Raw genomic sequence first — 18,607 nt, forward strand, 5'->3', positions numbered from 1 at the left:
TCGGCGGGAGGGGGGGGGGGGGGATGGGGGGCCGTGCCATTCGTGACATGGCGTCTCTAACAGCGTGGCGATACTGTGACAACAGCGTGCTCTCACTGTCGCGATCTGGTCCAGAGAAAGGATTCTAGCAGACATCAAGTTAATTCTCTGAGAGTCTTTCTTTCTCGTTTCTTTTTTAGCTCGGTCAGTTTTTGCGCCACTGCCTCAGCAGGTCCTGCAGAAGAGTCACTAAATAACTATCCTTCCAAGCGTGAGGCTAACAAAAGCAGCCACTTAGTAACGGGTGGGTAATATGGGACAAACAAAAAGCATCACAACAGTACCCAGTTTCAATAATTTTATCGTATACCTACGATCTTTCAGTATTTACATTTATCTATTATGTCACTTGTCTTGGATTAGTCATAACCTACACTATCTGAACACACCTGTTAATGGACATTAATATGGGTTGGTTCCACCCATCGACTTTATGATGGATTGAACTCGTTTGGGACGCTTTCAGTGAGGTTCATGAATACACCTGTGGAGAAATTGCAGCCCATTCTTCCTCAAGGGCTAAAACTAGAGGAGGTTTTGCTGGAGAGAAGTGGACGTTCTAACTCATCCTAAAGATATTCCATTGGGTTTATATTGGAATTCTGGGAAGGCAATCCCATTTTAGGAATGTTGTTGTCCACAAGATGTGACAGCGTGCACTGTCGTACTGATACGAACAGCCATCGTTTCGAAAATGTTCCTCTACTGTACATAGTACACTGTGGCGTAAGATAAGCTCATATCCTTCCGGATACAGTAACACTACCTCCTCTGCAAGTCACTGTTGGCGGGTAGGGTTCCCCATGAATTCGCCAAACCCAGAAGCTTTGATCTTTTTGCCAGAGGTTATAGCGTGATTCATGACTCCAAATAGCTTGTTTCCAGCCATCCACTAACCAGCGGCATGGGCACTGACTATAGAAATGTATGGTTTATTAGGAGTTGCTCGACCATTGTATCCCATTCTTTTTAAATGGCACTGTTATTGTACTATCTGAACTGCTGGTAGCACTCTGAAACTCACGATTTCCGCTGATTTCATGCAGTTTTTAGTAATCACCATCAACAATGCTCGAGTGTTCCTGTCCGTCAATACATGAGGTGTGCCTGGTCTTTCTTTAGTTGCGGCTGCACCTTCACGTTACCACTTCACAATCACATCACCAGAAATCTACTTCGGCAGCTTTAGAAGGGTCACAATGTCCCTGACGGATCCGTTACTCGGGTAACATCTTATGACTAGTCCAAGTTCTATGTCACTGAGCTGTCCTGTCCGACTCATCCTGCTGTTTCTGCTTCTCTATTGAGAACACAACACTCCGTCCCTCTTTTTATACTGGCAGGTCTATCTCTCGTGACATATAGTGCTCAATTATGCATTACACAGCCGTACTCGGACACTTTTGACCAGAGAGTGAATGCGAGATTTGCTTTGTACGGGTGTTGTAATGTTTCACGACTGAGCGCTACAATTGCTGCTGCACAATAACTGCGGCTGCCTGTAAGGGCGCCCATAGGGCAATTTTCAGTGGTGGGTCCAAAACCTAAAGGTATGGAGCATTTTTAATACGAGGGGTATTCAGTAAGTAATGCAACACATTTTCTTCTCCGCCAATTACGGTTGAAAAAATGTGAAATTTGTTGTGGGATATCATGGAAAATTTCTGCTTCATCCCCTATAGTTCCATGAATTTCCGACAGGTGGCGGCGCTTTGTGTAACCTTCAATATGGCGTCTGTACAGGATGTGCGTTCGAAACAAGGAGCTGCCAGTGAGTTTCTTCCGGCGGAAAACCAGAGTATGATACTTATAGACGCTTCCATAATGTCTACGGAGACCTAGCAGTGAACAAAAGCATGGTGAGTCGTTGGGCGAGGCGTCTGTAACCATCACAAGAAGGAGTGGAAAACTGTCCGATGTCCCGCGTGCCGGCTGGCGGCACACAGCTGTGACTTCTGCAGTGCTGGAACGTGCGGACACCCTCATTGGCGGTTCTCGAATGAATTTCTCCTTCTCCACGACGACGCAAGAACAGACACAAGTCTGCGCATCCGAGAGGAGCTCACAAAACTTCATTGGACTGTTCTTCCTCAACATCTTCAGCCCGGATCTCGCACCTTCCTGTTTGGCCCAATGAAGGGTGCACTCCGCAGAAATCAATACGTGGACGATAAGTGGGTTACTGATGCAGAAAGGCGTTGGCTCCGGCGTCGACGAGTAGAATGATACTGTGCCGGACAACAGGCCGTCCCAGTAATGTGGCTAAGCCCGCCCGGTTGGCCGTGCGGTCTAACGCACGGCTTCCCGGGCGGGAAGGAGCGCCTGGTCCCCGGCACGAATCCGCCCGGAGGATTTGTGTCGAGGTCCGGTGAACTGGCCAGTCTGTGGATGGTTTTTAGGCGATTTTCCATCTGCCTCGGCGAATGCGGGCTGGTTCCCCTTATTCCGCCTCAGCTACACTATGTCGGCGATTGCTGCGCAAACAAGTTCTCCACGTACGCGTACACCACTATTACTCTACCACGCAAATATAGGGGTTGTACTCGTCTCGTGTGAGACGTTCCCTGGGGGCTCGACCGGGGGCTGAACTGCACAATAACCCTGGGTTCGGTCTGGGGTGGCGGAGGGGTGAAGTGAACTGCAGTGGTCGTCGTGGGGTTGTGGACCACTGCGGGGACGGAGCCTCTCCGTAGTTTCTAGGTCCCCAGTTAACATACAATACAATACAAGGTGGTTAAGGCCACTGCATTGATCAGACATTATGTTTATAAATAGGGTTCTGTAGCCAAAAGAATGCAGAATAATGAGGTGAATTGGAATCCTGAATAAAATCAACCTGCTTTCAGAAAAAAAGTATTGCATTAGTTAATGAACGTCCCTCGTATTCTGGAAGGCTTGTGGCGTCTTGTAATTGGCCATAAAAAGTTTCAGCTCAAACCCTATTACAAACCTGCGTAATAGCGACTGTTCCTTAAAGAAAACACCTGGCTAGAGCCCGCCCGCCCGCTGACGCCGCGCTGTCGTGTTGTGTCGGCACAGGCGTGCCCTTCTCGTGGCGGGGCTGCCGTTCCTGCCGGCGTGGCTGGCGACGGCGTGGGCGGCGCAGCACGCCTCGGTGGCCGGCCTGTGCGCCGGCAGGGCCATCGCCGGCGCCGCCATGGGCGCCGTCTTCACCGCGCTGCCCGTCTACGTCACCGAGATAGCACAGGTAAGGCAGGAGCGCCACCCGCTCTAGCGGCCACGGCCACTGCTCCAATCGTTAACGACGCAATACATATTTGATTTGGTATTTCCTACCTTCCGTCCTCCGGCGCCCACTGCGTCCCGCTAAAAACAATGCCACCTACGGGCACTTGAAATACAGGGTAATTCAAAAAGAATACCACAACTTTAGGAATTTAAAACTCTGCAACGACAAAAGGCAGAGCTAAGCACTATCTGTCGGCGAATTAAGGGAGCTATGAAGTTTCATTTAGTTGTACATTTGTTCGCTTGAGGCGCTGTTGACTAGGCGTCAGCGTCAGTTGATGCTAAGATGGCGACCGCTCAACAGAAAGCTTTTTGTGTTATTGAGTACGGCAGACGTGAATCGACGACAGTTGTTCAGCGTGCATTTCGAACGAAGTATGGTGTTAAACCTCCTGATAGGTGGTGTATTAAACGTTGGTATAAACAGTTTACAGAGAATGGGTGTTTGTGCAAAGGGAAAAGTTCTGGACGGCCGAGAACGAGTGATGAAAATGTAGCACGCATCCAGCAAGCATTTGTTCGCAGCCCAGGAAAATCGACTCGCAGAGCTAGCAGAGAGCTGCAAATTCCACAATCAACTGTATGGAGAGTCCTACGAAAAAGGTTAGTTATGAAACCTTATCATCTGAAATTGGTTCAAGGCAGGCAGCCCGTGACAGAGCACTTCATCACTGGCCTCCAAGAAGCCCTGATCTTACCCCCTGCGATTTTTTCTTATGGTGGTATGTTAAGGATATGGTGTTTCGGCCACCTCTCCCAGCCACCATTGATGATTTGAAACGAGAAATAACAGCAGCTATCCAAACTGTTACGCCTGATATGCTACAGAGAGTGTGGAACGAGTTGGAGTATAGGGTTGATATTGCTCGAGTGTCTGAAGGGGGCCATATTGAACATCTCTGAACTTGTTTTTGAGTGAAAAAAAGCCTTTTTAAATACACTTTGTAATGATGTATAACAGAAGGTTATATTATGTTTCTTTCATTAAATACACATTTTTAAAGTTGTGGTATTCTTTTTGAATCACCCTCCATACTAAACCGTTTGTCTGTGCGGGAAATCGTATACTGACCAGACAAGTCGCACTGTCAAGCTCGTTTTACACGAGTGATCTCTTGTCTCATTTGATCACATTATGCGACAGTGGAAATGTAAATTGCACAAAACTAGCAAATTCTTATCAATTTTGGTTTGCTGATAACTTATATAACAATGAAAATTGAAACTTAGCTCTGTAACAGAGTCGGTACTGCCGAACCATTAATTCGAGGATGATCGTCACTAATCCGAGATGCTGTGTACGGGATGGGTTGCAGAGTACCAGCAGTACAGCAGTCGTGAAAGGGCTCAGTTAACAAATACATTCTTTATTCGGTAAGGTGCTTGTAACCTCCCCCTCACTTATCGACCTTAATGACAGTGAAAAATTAAACCGCGTGTACCTAATGGAAATCTGGGAAAAGCAATCGTCACCGAAGTCAATTTGTCGGTGAAGAGGGAGGAAAGGGTTACATCTAAATGAAAGGAAAAATGCAAATGAAACTGGTGGAAATTAATTTTGAAAAGGGGTAAAGTTAATAAAGAAAGTAAATGTGCGGCCGTTACGTTAACAATTAACTAGCGGTAATTAGATATTTGAGATTTGGGGGAAATTACGGTCGCCAGTCCTAAGGACAATTACTATAGTAGCTGAAAAAGAAAGGTTATTACACATATAATTAGCACTAGAAGCGTGGCAACTGAAGGTTGACACGTGTAGTGTGAAAACTGAAAGTTTGTCAGAAGTAATAAATTTCGCTACACTCTGACTTAATTTAGCAAAAGAATTAATAAAACCGGAAAATCGAAAGTTAATTTAGTGACTGAAGTTAATAGTGAGCTTTCTTTCTGAAGCAAATCGAAATTCAGTAAAATACGGTTAGTCTTGGACTACCTCAACAATCATTTCGAAAGCTACTTGAATCTACGCGATTTAGAAATAAGAGATTTAACTTTGAACTTGGATTAAATGATTCTGAACAATTAACAATAGTAAAATTCAGTACGTACCAAGCTGAGCTGCAGTCACAGGTAACTAAAATACGGTAACAGAACTCGCACTCTTAATTTGTGCTTGTGCAATCTAAATATTGTAGCCAGCTATGAATACCTTAACTGAACTTTGAAATTAAAGCAGTGAAATCGAATGATGCTGGCGTTTGAATTTCAACGACACTCGGGTTCATCCCGGAAAAGGAAGGGACGCCTGCTTGGCAATGCAATTGGGACAATGAGCAACAAAGGTTCATGCTAAGTTGCTGTAATTTTGTGATGCAACAATTTTAAAAGTTTGAAAAGCTGAGGTCTGCCATACAGTTCTAAAACTTTACGTGCTTTCAGTCTTCCTTGTTGGCTGATTGAAGGTTTGAAGCCGTCGATCGAGGAGGTGGCGACAGTCACTCATTGTCGGCCGTCGCTGTTGCAGAAGCTGATGTTGGCGCGCCTTCTTCTCGACACGGTCACCAGACGAAACGGGCTCTTGATGTGCGCCAGCTAATGCTTCCCGTCCGCGACACCGTGTCAGAAACTATCATAGCAAGTCGAGCGCAATTACATGCTGCCCAACCCCGAAAGCGCGGCAACTCGCGGGAGCGTCACACAACACACCTGCTCCACTGCATCACCCTCGCCAAACTCCCTCTGCTCTGCCCGCGCTCCACGCTGCAGAGTTAACACTACCAAAGATCCTAAACACTTTGGTTCTCCACACGACCTATCGATGTATTCGTTCGATAGCTTAGTTTTCCCTAGGCCAGACCCAGCGTATAAATACAAATAATATTCGCAAAACAAACCAATTATAAATCGACATAAATGCATATAAATATTCACAAAACAAATTCATATATATAGAAATAGTGAAACAATTACAATATACAAAGACACAGAAATGTCATATCTTCAGGTAACAAAATAAGAAAAAAAATTATAGTACAATAAATGGAGATAGGAAGATATGCATTTCCGGCGTTACATGCTCGTACAGTAATCGATGGTGGCGACCCGATAGCGTGCGTTGACCTCCGAGCAGTGTGACTGCCTCAGCACAGCACGATGTGGTGCACGGACGCTGGTAGGAGCGCTGGTTCAGCAGAGTTGCAGTGGCTGGTGTTGGCCTATAGAAGTGAACGTGACGCCAGGCGTCAGCAGGCAGAGGGCATGGATGTGCTGGCCGGCTGACTTGCTCCAGCAGTCGGTCATGCACATAGTGTGCTGGCACACAGACCCCAAAGACCCCGACACCAGTTGGAGACCTCCAGAGACCACACGAAGCCTCCTAGGGCGTGGCACCCTCTTGATGGCTCTAGCTCAAAATCCCAAATCATGAGGTCTAGCAGCGGCTAGTCGACCAGCCGCAAGAAGTGGCTAGACATAGACAAAGCTGGTTGGTGTGCACAAGGGGTGGTCAGCTGGCGTGGGGTATGTCTCGAAGTCGATGGTACTCGGAGACAACATACCGCTAGGGTCTGAATGACGACTGTTTACAGTGGCTCTGCTCAACTTTGTTGTGACACGTCCTCCACCTTCATTCATGTAGGGGACCCAGGCAGCGCATTTTCAGGAAATTTAGCTTGCCACTGTAGCGGACTGGAATCTCGAACCATGCTGTTACATCACTATTCCAGCCCAAGTATCAGGACTGCACAGGCAACTAGCTTGCCTGCCTTGCCACAGGTGGTGAAATTTGGTCTGAGGGGTATTGCCACAACAGATGCGGCTTTTGTTTTGCAAATTTTTTCATTCACAAAGAAAAACAGTACAAACTTATTGCTAAAAAATGGTTCAAATGGCTCTAAGCACTATGAGACTTAACATCTGAGGTCGTCAGTCCGCTAGAACTTAGAACTACTTAAACCTAACTAACCTAAGGACATCACACACATCCATGCCCGAGGCAGGATTCGAACCTGTGACCGTAGCAGCAGCATGGTTCCGGACTGAAGCACCTAGAACCGCTCGGCCACAGCGGCCGGCAAACTTATTGCTAACATATGTATCATTGCTACATATGTCAGTTATGAAAAAATGTAACAAAAATATTGTTCAGTGCTCAGCTCACACCCACTCATCATCTTACTTCAGTTAGTATGTGGGCAGAAATGATTCTAACTTGTTATTATGAAGTGATTTTTATACACGAGATGACAAAACTCATGGGGTACGGATATCTACATGTACAGATGGTGGTAGCATCCGTACACAAAGTAAAAAAGGGCAGTGCATTGCCGGAGCTGTCATTTGTACTCAGGTGATTCACTTGAAAAGGTTGCCCACCTGAATATGGCCACACGAGGTGAATCAACAGACTTTGAGTGCAGAACGGTAGTCGGAGCAAGACACATGGGGCACAACATATCGGAAATCGTCAGGCAATTCAATAACCCGAGATCCACAGTGTCAATGGTGTTTCGAGGATATCACATTTCAGGCATTACCTCTCAACATGACAATGCAGTGGCCGATGGCCTTCACTTAACGACCGACAGCAGGGTGTTTGAATAGGATTGTCAGAGCTAACGGATAAGCAACACTGCGTGAAATAACCGCAGAAATCAATGTGGGACGTACTATGAACGTATCCGTTAGGACAGTCCGGCGAAATTTGGCGCTAATGGGCTATGGTAGTAAATGAACGATGCACGTGTCTTTGCTCACAGCACGATATCGCCTGCTGCGCCTCTCCTAGGCTCGTGGCCAAATCGGGTGGGCCCTAGATGACTGGAAAACAGTGACCTGGTTAGATGAGTCCCTATTTCAGTTGGTAAGAGCTGATGTAGGCTTCGAGTGGGCACAGACCTCCACAAAGCCATGGACACAGGTTGCCAACAAGGAACTGTGCAAGCTGGTGGTGGCTCCATAATGGTGTGGGCTTTGCTTAAGAGGAATGGACTGAGTCCTCTGGTCAAGCTGAACAGCTCATTGACTGGAAATGGCTATGTTGGCTACTTGGAGACCATTTGCTGCCATTCATGGACTTCATGTTTCCAATCAACAATGGAATTTTTATGGATGACAATGCGCCATGTCACCGAGTGACAGTTGTTCGCCACTGGTTTGAAGAACATTCTGGACAATTCGAGTGAATGATTTGACAACCCAGATCTCCCGACATGAATTACATTGAATATTTATGGGACATAAACGGGAGGTCAGTTCGTGCACAAATTCCTGCACCGACAACACTTTCGATATTGTGGACGGCTATAGAGGCAGCGTGGCTCAATGTTTCTGCAGGGGACTTCCAACGACTTGTGGAATCCATAACACGTCGAATTGGTGTACTACGCTGGTCAAAAGGTAGTTCGACAAGATATTAGGGGTATCCCATATCTTTGTCACCAAAGTGTATAAATCAGGAAAAATTTTGTAAAGAAAATGAATCGCGAAAGCAAACATGTAGGCATGTGAGGGGAAAGCTCTCATCATTGAGTGAATCGAAAGCCAAAGAGAATTTTTCGTTGGCCCACACCGTGGAGAGCCTGCCTGGAAACATTTTAAAAATGTTTGTTTCGATTTCTGAAGAAATAGGAGAGCACAAAATTGTAACTAGCCTATGAGTGAACTGTTGTCATGTTATGAAAAGCTCGGCTGCAACATGTCTCTGAAAATATTTTTCCTTTTTGCAATCCATTACTTCTTCCCTGAAAATTATGGAGACGTTTCTGAAAAATTTGATAAATAATTTCATTAGGACCTTGTAGTCGTGGAAAAGATGTATACAAGGAAGTGGCATCCTCCTATTTTGACATATTACTGGGAAGGTATTGCTAGGGATGCTGGTTATTAACTTATAATCGATAAGCCATGTGGAAATATGTAACTGATTTAGAGTTAGATAAGAAACTTCAGGTCAGAATGTAGATAACAGTTATTACATCTTTCTGTTAACTGTGGCTCTTTTCGCCAAAGAAATGGAACAAGAACAGTGACATTAAGTCTCGTGTATGATGATATCTAGGAGGCACTCGTAGCCTCATATTATATGTGGTTTGTCTACAAAAACATCATAATATATCTTTGGTATCTTAGCCACATAAAATCACTGGTCGAAGGTTAAATAATACCTATGCTCCTTAATACCATCAAAAGTAATTGTTTCAAGTTACTACCCAACTGTGTTTTTACTCTGACTAGTAACTATTATTATTTTTAACCCATGGCAGTATTTGCTATTGTGACAGTCAGTTCTTAATAAGTAAATGGACACATTAACACCATCTATTAGAAAATACCGTGTACCTGAGATCGATTCTTGCATCCCTGTGTAACGCTGCGCTTTCGGGGCACACTCTTTAAAGCCTGTACTATGGTAAGTTGACGGGCTTCACCTTATGAGAAAGGATTTTCGGATATATGTTGACCGCGTGTACCTGAATGGAGGCAAAATCAGACTTACACCCACTCTGTAATAACAATGATACGTCAAGCAATTCCGAAATGCAACTACACGTCAGGACGGACAAGAAACAACACAGAAGATGCTACCAATTTGTTAATAATACAGTCGCCAGCCAAATTAGGCATTAACTGAGTTTCTTCCCTGTACAAGTTGATGTACGTGCTTGCAAAACAACACGTAATAACACTGCATAATATGGTAAATTTTAGAACCAGAAAATCTACTGAACTGATAATTTCACTTTCTGTACTGATATGGATAAACCATAGATACATGACACCACACTATAATGTTTACTACAAAACTTCGTATTGTCTATTGATCTGATTAAAATCGGACATAGGTTACCCTAGAAATAGTACTTTCGAAACACACACACAATGACAATTTTGATAATGGTAAAACACTGATAAATTTTGGTTTTTATTTTGGCTTTAACTTTGCTGGTCAAATCAGTTTAGAATACTTCAGAATTCAAATGAATAAAAAAGGGGGGGGGGGGCCTGAAACTGTTATGATCACTGTATTAAAACAATTAATTACTGAAATCATTATGCCCTCAAGATTTCCAATATATGATTTACTACTCTTTTTTGTCTTATTTCCTGCTCATTTAAATACCATTATATCTGTCTCGAAATAATTAAGCTTCATTACTAAATCAATATCAAAATTATCTTCCAACTTTGTCAGACCTTGTTATTCGTCTATTGGTTCATTAACAAAAAAGTTCTTTAAACATCATTCTAACATGGCTAGGTCTGCAGGTAATTATTATTAACATAAACTTTAATTCTTCATTTCGGGACACTCGGATTGCACAACATTTGGAAAGGACCCTGGCTAGGTTAGTTGTGAGGATAATTAAATGATAGGACAGTTCTGGTAAAATTTAAGTTGTTATTGAACAGTATGGAACAAAATTAACACTGGTCCACACGAATACAGTACTAAAAGTTTCAACCTGTTCGTATCGATGCGGCGGTTGGCAGGCGGCAAGATGGCGAGGCACGGAGCACACATACAACCACAGCAATGGCTCTTGATGTATCGGCACTTTACTTCTTCATAGCGTCGCAATACTTTTCCATTTAGTGCCTATGGAATTTTGCCATGCTGTATAGGCGTCGGAACGGCATATCCGAGGCTCAATGAAACTACGTCTTCCAGGAGAGCCTCCTCGATCCAGAACGTGTTGTTGTTGTTACACCTGGTACGTAGGAAATCTATGCTCAGAATAAAGCCTATCACTAAATCATCTATTACTAGGAACCTGCATTCTGTAGCTATGTTTCCTACGTTTGTAGGCAGGCGGAACTGTATCTTTACACTTCTAGATCTGGCGCCTACAGCTCCCATGATCTTGTAGTTGGTGACATGTTAAGCGAGTACTTTTGTCTCTCACTTATCTCTTATATAAACCACAGATAACAACATTTGCAGCAGCACATGTATCGAGAATTATTGTAACCAGATATTTAGCTACATTGGCTTGTAAAGCCGATTGTTACATTTGTTACAATAAAGCTCAATCCGAATGTTAATCCCGTCGTTACATGGATGTTGTTGTCTCGGTAGCCAAGGCTACACCTGTTTCCTTTGCGCCTTTATTTACGGTTACCGTATGAAATATTATCGTTATTATGCTTCTGCTGCTCGACTTTCCTACTCTCTGTTGAGTCTGGATCAAATCAGTCGAATCGAGGACTGTCCTAAACTCCTCCAAGTCGATTTAAGAGGCGTTTATTAATTTTTCACTGACTTCTCTAAGCAAATTAGCCTTTAGAATCTGCAACATGTCCCAATGACACAACGGCTCATCCTAAACCTATTTATGTATTCTTCAAAATACTTTAGCATACTTCGTTGGATGGTATGGAATGGCTCAGGATTAAAAATCTCCTGTGACAGCCACACGTTTATACTTGAGGACCAGTACCTAGAAAAGAAAGGATCTTTCAAAATTATCATACGAGTGGCACACCTCAACTGTTTCAGTTGCTCGCAGGGCTGCGTACCCTTCCACAAAATTAACATTTTGCATGTCTGACCTTGAGTGTGACAGTGCACTCGAGAAAGGATAGTGAAACTACTGGGTGAACTGTTTCTTGACCAGTATAAATATCTGAAATTGTCTATGTTTTTAAAAAAACTTTCTTCCGGAAGAGGCCAGGCAAAATTCGTCGCAGCTCTCGCGTTATTCATCGATACAATTGATGTACGAGCACTGGCATCAAAGTGAGAGGGGTTCTGTCAAGCAATGACAGATTCTGAATTGCAAATTGCTGAAAATTTATTGTTAATTTGATTTGCTGCAGTTCTGTCTGAACATATTCACATCAAAAAAAGTTTTGCATTGCCTCGGTTCCGAGAGTTGCGGAACCCGTACAAACAAATGGTTCAAATGGCTCTGAGTACTATGGGACTATACTTCTGAGGTCATCAGTCCCCTAGAACTTAGAACTACTTAAACCTAACTAACCTAAGGACATCACACACATCCATGCCCGAGGCAGGATTCGAACCTGCGACTGTAGCGGTCGCGCGGTTCCAGACTGTAGCGCCTAGAATCGCTCGGCCACTTCGGCCGGCGAATCTGTACAGAAAATTGGAATAGAGATCAACATAAACATCATTTTCGCCCTTTTTATTGCTCATGAAAACTACACATTGCGTGTTGTACCACCATACAGCGAGACCTTCAGAGGTGGTGTATACACCTGTACCTCTAATACCCAGTAGCACGTCCTCACCGAGCGAGGTGGCGCAGTGGTTAGCACACTGGACTCGCATTTGGGAGGACGACGGTTCAATCCCGTCTCCAGCCATTCTGATTTAGGTTTTCCGTGATTTCCCTAAATCGCTTCAGGCAAATGCCGGGATGGTTCCTTTGAAAGGGCACGGCCGATTTCCTTCCCCGTCCTCCCCTAACCCGAGCTTGCGCTCCGTCTCTAACGACCTCGTTGTTGACGGGACGTTAAACACTAGCCACCACCACCACCACCACGTCCTCTTGTATTGATACATGCCTGTATTCGTCGTGGCATACTATCCACAAGTTCATCAAGCCACTGTTGGTCCAGATTGTCCCACCCCTCAACGGCGATTCGTAATAGATCCCTTAGAGTGGTTGATTAGTCGCGTCGTCCATAAAAAGCGCTTTTCAATCTATCCCAGGCATGTTCGATAGGATTCATGTATGTAGAAAATGCCGGACACTCTAGTCGAGCGATATCGTTATCCTGAAGAAAGTCATTCACAAGATGTGCACGAGGGGGGCGCGAATTGTCGTTCACGAAGACGACTGCATCGCCAATATGCTGCCAATATGGTTGCACTATCAGTTGGAGAATGGCACTCACGTATCGTACAGCCGTTACGGTGCCTTCCATGACCAACAGCGGTGTACGACGGCCCTACATAATGCCACCCCAAAACAGCAGGGAACCTCCACCTTGCTTCGCACGCTGGACGCTTCAGCCTAACCGGGTTGCGTCTAAACACGTCTCCGACGGTTGTCTGTTCGAAGGCATTTGCGACATTCATCAGTGAAGAGAACGTAATGCCAATCCTGAGCGGTCCATTCGGCATGTTGTTGGGCCCATCTGTACCTCGCTGCATGGTGTCGTGGTTGCAAAGATGGACCTCGCCATGGACGTCGGGAGTGAAGTTGTGCATAATGTAGCCTATTGCGGACAGTTTGAGCCGTAACACGACGTCCTGTGGCTGCACGAAAAGCATTATTCAACATGGTGGCGTCGCTATCAGGGCTCCTCCGAGCCATAATCCGTAGCTAACGGTCATCTACTGCAGTAGTAGCTCTTGGGCGGCCTGAGCGAGGCATGTCATCGACAGTTCCTGTCTCTCTGTATCTCCTCCATGTCCGAACAACATCGCTTTGGTTCACTGCGAGGCGCCTGGACACTTCCCTTGTTGAGAGCCCTTCCTGGCACAAAGTAACAATGCGGACGCGATCGAACCGCGGTTTTGACCGTCTAGGCACGGTTGAACTAGAAACAGTACTAGCCGTGTACCTCCTTCCTGGTGGAATGACTGGAACTGATCGGCTGTCGGACCCCCTCCGTCTAATAGGCGCTGCTTATGCATAGTTGTTTACATCTTTGGACAGGTATAGTGATATCTGAACAGACAAAGGGACTGTGTCTGCGATACAAAATCAACAATCAACGTCTATCTTTAGAAGTTGTGGGAACCGGGGTGATGCAAAACTTTTTTTAATGTGTGTAGTTTATGTAGCTTCCATATTCATTAGAAAACACATTATTAAATTTTGTTACTGCTGATTGGAAACCGTTATCTCTGTTATAAGTATTTTCTTTGTAGAAGTTGAGGCAACAAATTCATCTGTGAGCCTCTTGCTCTGGCTTTAAACAGTTTGTGGGCGTCTTTTTCATGGTCTGCTGCTATACGACTGATTCGACCAGACAGATCTTGAACTGTTTTTGATAGCACAAATTGTGTTTGGTTTGTACCTGGTAGTCCATCCATTATTGTTTTTGTACCTCAGGCAAACCACCAACTAATTTAATTTCAATAATTTCAAACGATATGAGTGTTTGAGAAGATGGCAATGCGTCTTGGCTTTCACAAATTCATGTAATCATCAGGTCTTTCATGTGTAACAAAGCCTCTTGCTTACCCATAACATTTTTATAGTACGTATTTGTACAGCTGAAATGTCACCTACCCCATTTAGCACTACAGACATTGTCCGTGCTAATACAACAGTTTTTTGGAATAACTGTGTTAAATTGTCTGTTATTGACTTGTATGAGTAACTGACTGATCTACTTTGGCACTGGATTCAACATCACTGTGGTCGAAATGATCCATTTTCGTCTGATTAGTCCTGATTACTATCTTTATCATAACGTAAATAGTTTGAAAAAAATTCGAAGTCTCTACGTCACTATAAATTTGACAATTATCAACCATTTTTAATCTTACTGACTGAAAAGACGATTAATATAATGGTGATAAAGTTAAAAAAAAATTTAGCCGCATCTGTCCATCTTTTTCATGCAGTACGTACGCAAATTCATATTGCACCCAAAAATCTTTCTAAATATAGTCATTAACTACAAGAGAAAGCCTTTATCAGTCTCCACGCTCAATGTAAATTAGTTTTTAAAGAGCAGCTTGGTTGCAAACAGGATGGAATGAAATCTGTAAGATATTTTTTCAGCTTGCATTCATCGGCATTGACAGAAGTCATCTCCTCTAGGCGCAAAAGTTGCATCACATTGTTCTTCAAAATAGGTTTCGTTTGTAATCGGTTTCCACCCAAATGTTGCTTAGCAAGAAACAAAAAAGGCATCAATTAGAATTATAACAATAGAAATTGATTAAAAGTTTATTATTTCACTTTGTCCTGTCACTATTAAGCCAGCTTATAATTTATATCTTGTTATATATAATTACCTATAGTTAAATGAACTTAGCATAAAATATGAAAAATTAAAATAATCTAAAAAATATTGAGTATGTAAATTATTCACTATTATTCGCTGAATTGAAGTTCTATCTGTGTACTGCAGGTAAGTGAGAATCTAAGGTCTAAGAAAAAACTTTAGTGTATGTATTAGCGATAGGGTTGAATCCAATGAAAAATATCAAGTTTTACTTGATATAACTTTACCAGATTATTCATTAAATTATTCCAAGGCATCATAACAACGCAACAATATTCCACTGTCGAACACTGTCGGTGCCTATCTGTGTACAAGACATTAGTAAGGTGAATAATGGCCGATAATTCCTTTTAAAATTTACACTAAAGCCACAAGGAATCATAGTGGAGTGTGAGTTTAAAACTCACATTTATTACTGCTTGGAATATATCGATGTAGGGTATTATTCTTAATCAAGTTCCTGATTTATCATTTAAGTTGGTCTACTTCTTGGATGGAGCTGTGTTGCCTGCAGGACATAGTGCTTGGCTCACTGGATTCGCTAACACAGGGCTTAATCATGGGCAGACTACTAGTGGAATAATGTAGGTAAGCTTTCATGCCAGTGGATTAAACGCTGGCAGCGATTTCTTGGATCTCTTTGTTAATTGCAGATGTTTTCTACAGTGTGAGGTGCATGCAGAGTAGGCTTCCTGGTGGCCTTCAGTATGATGACGTAATGGTTTACTGTATCTACATCTACTTCCATACTCCGCAAGCCACCTGACGGTGTGTGGCGGAGGGTACCTTGAGTACCTCTACCGGTTCTCCCTTCTGTTCCAGTTTCCTATTGCTCGTGGAAAGAAAGACTGTCGGTATGCCTCTGCGTGGGCTCTAATCTCTCTGATTTTATCCTCATGGCCTCTTCGCGAGATATACGTAGGAGGGAGTAATATACTGCTTGACTCCTCGGTGAAGGTATGTTCTCGAAACTTCAACAAAAGCCCGTACCGAGCTACTCAGCGTCTCTCTTGCAGAGTCTTCCACTGGAGTTTATCTTTCATCTCCGTAACACTTTCGCGATTACTAAATGATCCTGTAATGAAGCGCGCTGCTCTCCGTTGGATCTTCTCTATCTCTTCTATCAACCCTGTCTGGTACGGATCCCACACCAGTCAGCAGTATTCAAGCAGTGGGCGAACAAGTGTACTGTAACCTACTTCCTTTGTTTTCGGACTGCATTTCCTCATGACTGTTCCAATGAATCTCAGTCTGGCGTCTGCTCTACGGACGATTAATTTCATATGGTCATTCCATTTTAAATCACTCCTAATAACTACTCCCAGATAATTTATGGAATTAACTGCTTCCAGTTGCTGACCTGCTATGTTGTAGCTAAATGATAAAGGATCTTTCTTTCTATGTATTCGCAGCACATTACAGTTGTCTTCTTTGAGATTCATTTGCCATTCTCTGCACCATACGTCAATTCGTTGCACATCCCCCTGCATTTCAGTACAATAACTATTGGGCTCTTCATGATGGCAGTCTAGCTGTCAGGGGGGCAGAGGTTGAGTACTCTTGATGAGTGGAGCTGTGTTGCCGGCCGGACGACGTGCGCAGCCTGTTGGGCTCGCCAATTCAAGGTTTCAACACTGTTGGCCTACCAGTGGAATATTGAAGCTGGTCCTTGTAGACAATGAAGTAGATGGTACAGATTTCTTGGATCTCTTTTGTTGGCTGGAGATGTTTTCTACAGGGTTAGGTGCATGGCACAGTACGATTCCTCATGCAGGCCTCCATCATGTGTGACCTAATGGTTTATTTTGTGGAGCTATACATGATGGTGGACCAGCTCGAGTACACTTGATGAGTGGAGCTGCATTTCTTGCAGGACGAAATGCACAGCGCATTGGGCTCACTGATACAGTGCTTTAAAACAGGTGGCATGTTGGTGGAATATTGAAGGTGGCCATTCATGATAGTGGAGTAGATGTTGGTAGAGATTTCTTGGATTTCTTTGTTAGTTGGAGATATTTTCTACAGGATTAGGTACGTGGCACAGCAGGCTTCCTGATGCAGGCCTTCATCATGAGTGGCCTAATGCTTTACTGTGTGGACCTTGTAATGTTGATGCATTAATTTGTTCTGAAAGCGGTGCTGATATTCAAGATAATAAAAGCGGGTTAAAAGCCGTGAGCTATCTGGGGAACTTATCCTTGCATTACTGACCAACTGTTTCACCAGGTATCCAGTCTACTCTACCAAATTCCCAACCAGACTAACGTTAATTATAAACTTTTACTAGTCATCTTAAGACAACCGGTGATATATATACATAAAAAGAGAATTTAAATAAAAAGAAATAAATCAGTTTATATTTGGACATTTATTTTAACTTTGGTCATTGTTCCGTTAAAATTTCAGCGTATTAAACTTGATTCATAACTAAACTGCTGCCTTATTTAGAATTGTGAAAATGTGAGTTGGTAAACTTACGGAACACATCAAATATAGAGCCAAGATTGGGAGACTGCATACAACACTGCATTCATAAAATAACACACGAAGAACATTGAAACATATGCAAGAGGAAATTAACCGCAACCAACCGATTCAATTTTCACCCAAAGAAGTTACATTCCTAGCGCAATCCTGTCCGTCATGAAATTACCACACACTGGTATACTAAATTCATACTAACTCTCTGTGAAATCTTCCCGAAAAGAATAACTGAGGGCTACTTTGATGATTACACTACATGCTTCACGTGGTCAACTTGGTTTACACAAAGAGTGTAACTCCACAATCATTTTGATAATTAAAATAAATTACATCGAAACACAAATTACAAAAGAAAAACCTCGAACTGGTTACTATCGTCTTACTGTTAACCTGATGGGTCAAACAATTGTATAAGCACGTGGTACTGGTGTCACAAAGTACACCCCACATGGGTTGAACATAAAGAAAAGTTGCTATATTGAAAAATATTGTCAAGACGAGACGTTATAATCTCACGGACATTCACATTTAAGATTGATGATGTTAGTTAGAGTTACTGATCAACACGTGGTTTACTCACAAAGTAATGAGAAAGCAACTACTGGAAGATATTCTGAACTTCACACTCGAATTACACTGCGTTGCAATTTAAGATAACATTATACGTTTTAGATCTAAACCTGAAATAAAGGTGATTAAATTTTCAGTTAGGCTGAAGTTAAGAAATCCTTTGTCCTACGGACTTAGCAGAGAAGCGCTTAGCTGGAGATCTTACCACTTCAGACGCTCGCCGCAAACAGACTGCCCGTGGGCCCCTACCGAGGGTGCTTCCAGATACAAAACGGAAGTGACCAGAGAGGCAGCTTCCTATACCAGCATGACAAGGGATGGACGGGACCATACCAAGAATAGAAACCTCTTTGCTTTTAGAAAGCGTAGCTACCTGTTCCGACGTTGGTCCTAC

General features: G+C 43.4%; 1 protein-coding gene across 1 annotated transcript in view; it reads left to right on the forward strand.

The window, feature by feature from the left end:
• LOC126473738 (facilitated trehalose transporter Tret1-like) overlaps positions 1 to 18,607 on the forward strand; it is a 181,490-nt gene that overhangs the window by 120,440 nt on the left and 42,443 nt on the right. Inside the window, exon 3 of the mRNA XM_050100986.1 lies at positions 3,079 to 3,247. Coding sequence (XP_049956943.1) covers positions 3,079 to 3,247 — 169 coding nt within the window. The remainder of the gene's footprint in view (positions 1 to 3,078; positions 3,248 to 18,607) is intronic.

Source organism: Schistocerca serialis, chromosome 4, assembly GCF_023864345.2.
Source record: "Schistocerca serialis cubense isolate TAMUIC-IGC-003099 chromosome 4, iqSchSeri2.2, whole genome shotgun sequence".
Lineage (NCBI taxonomy): Eukaryota > Metazoa > Arthropoda > Insecta > Orthoptera > Acrididae > Schistocerca > Schistocerca serialis.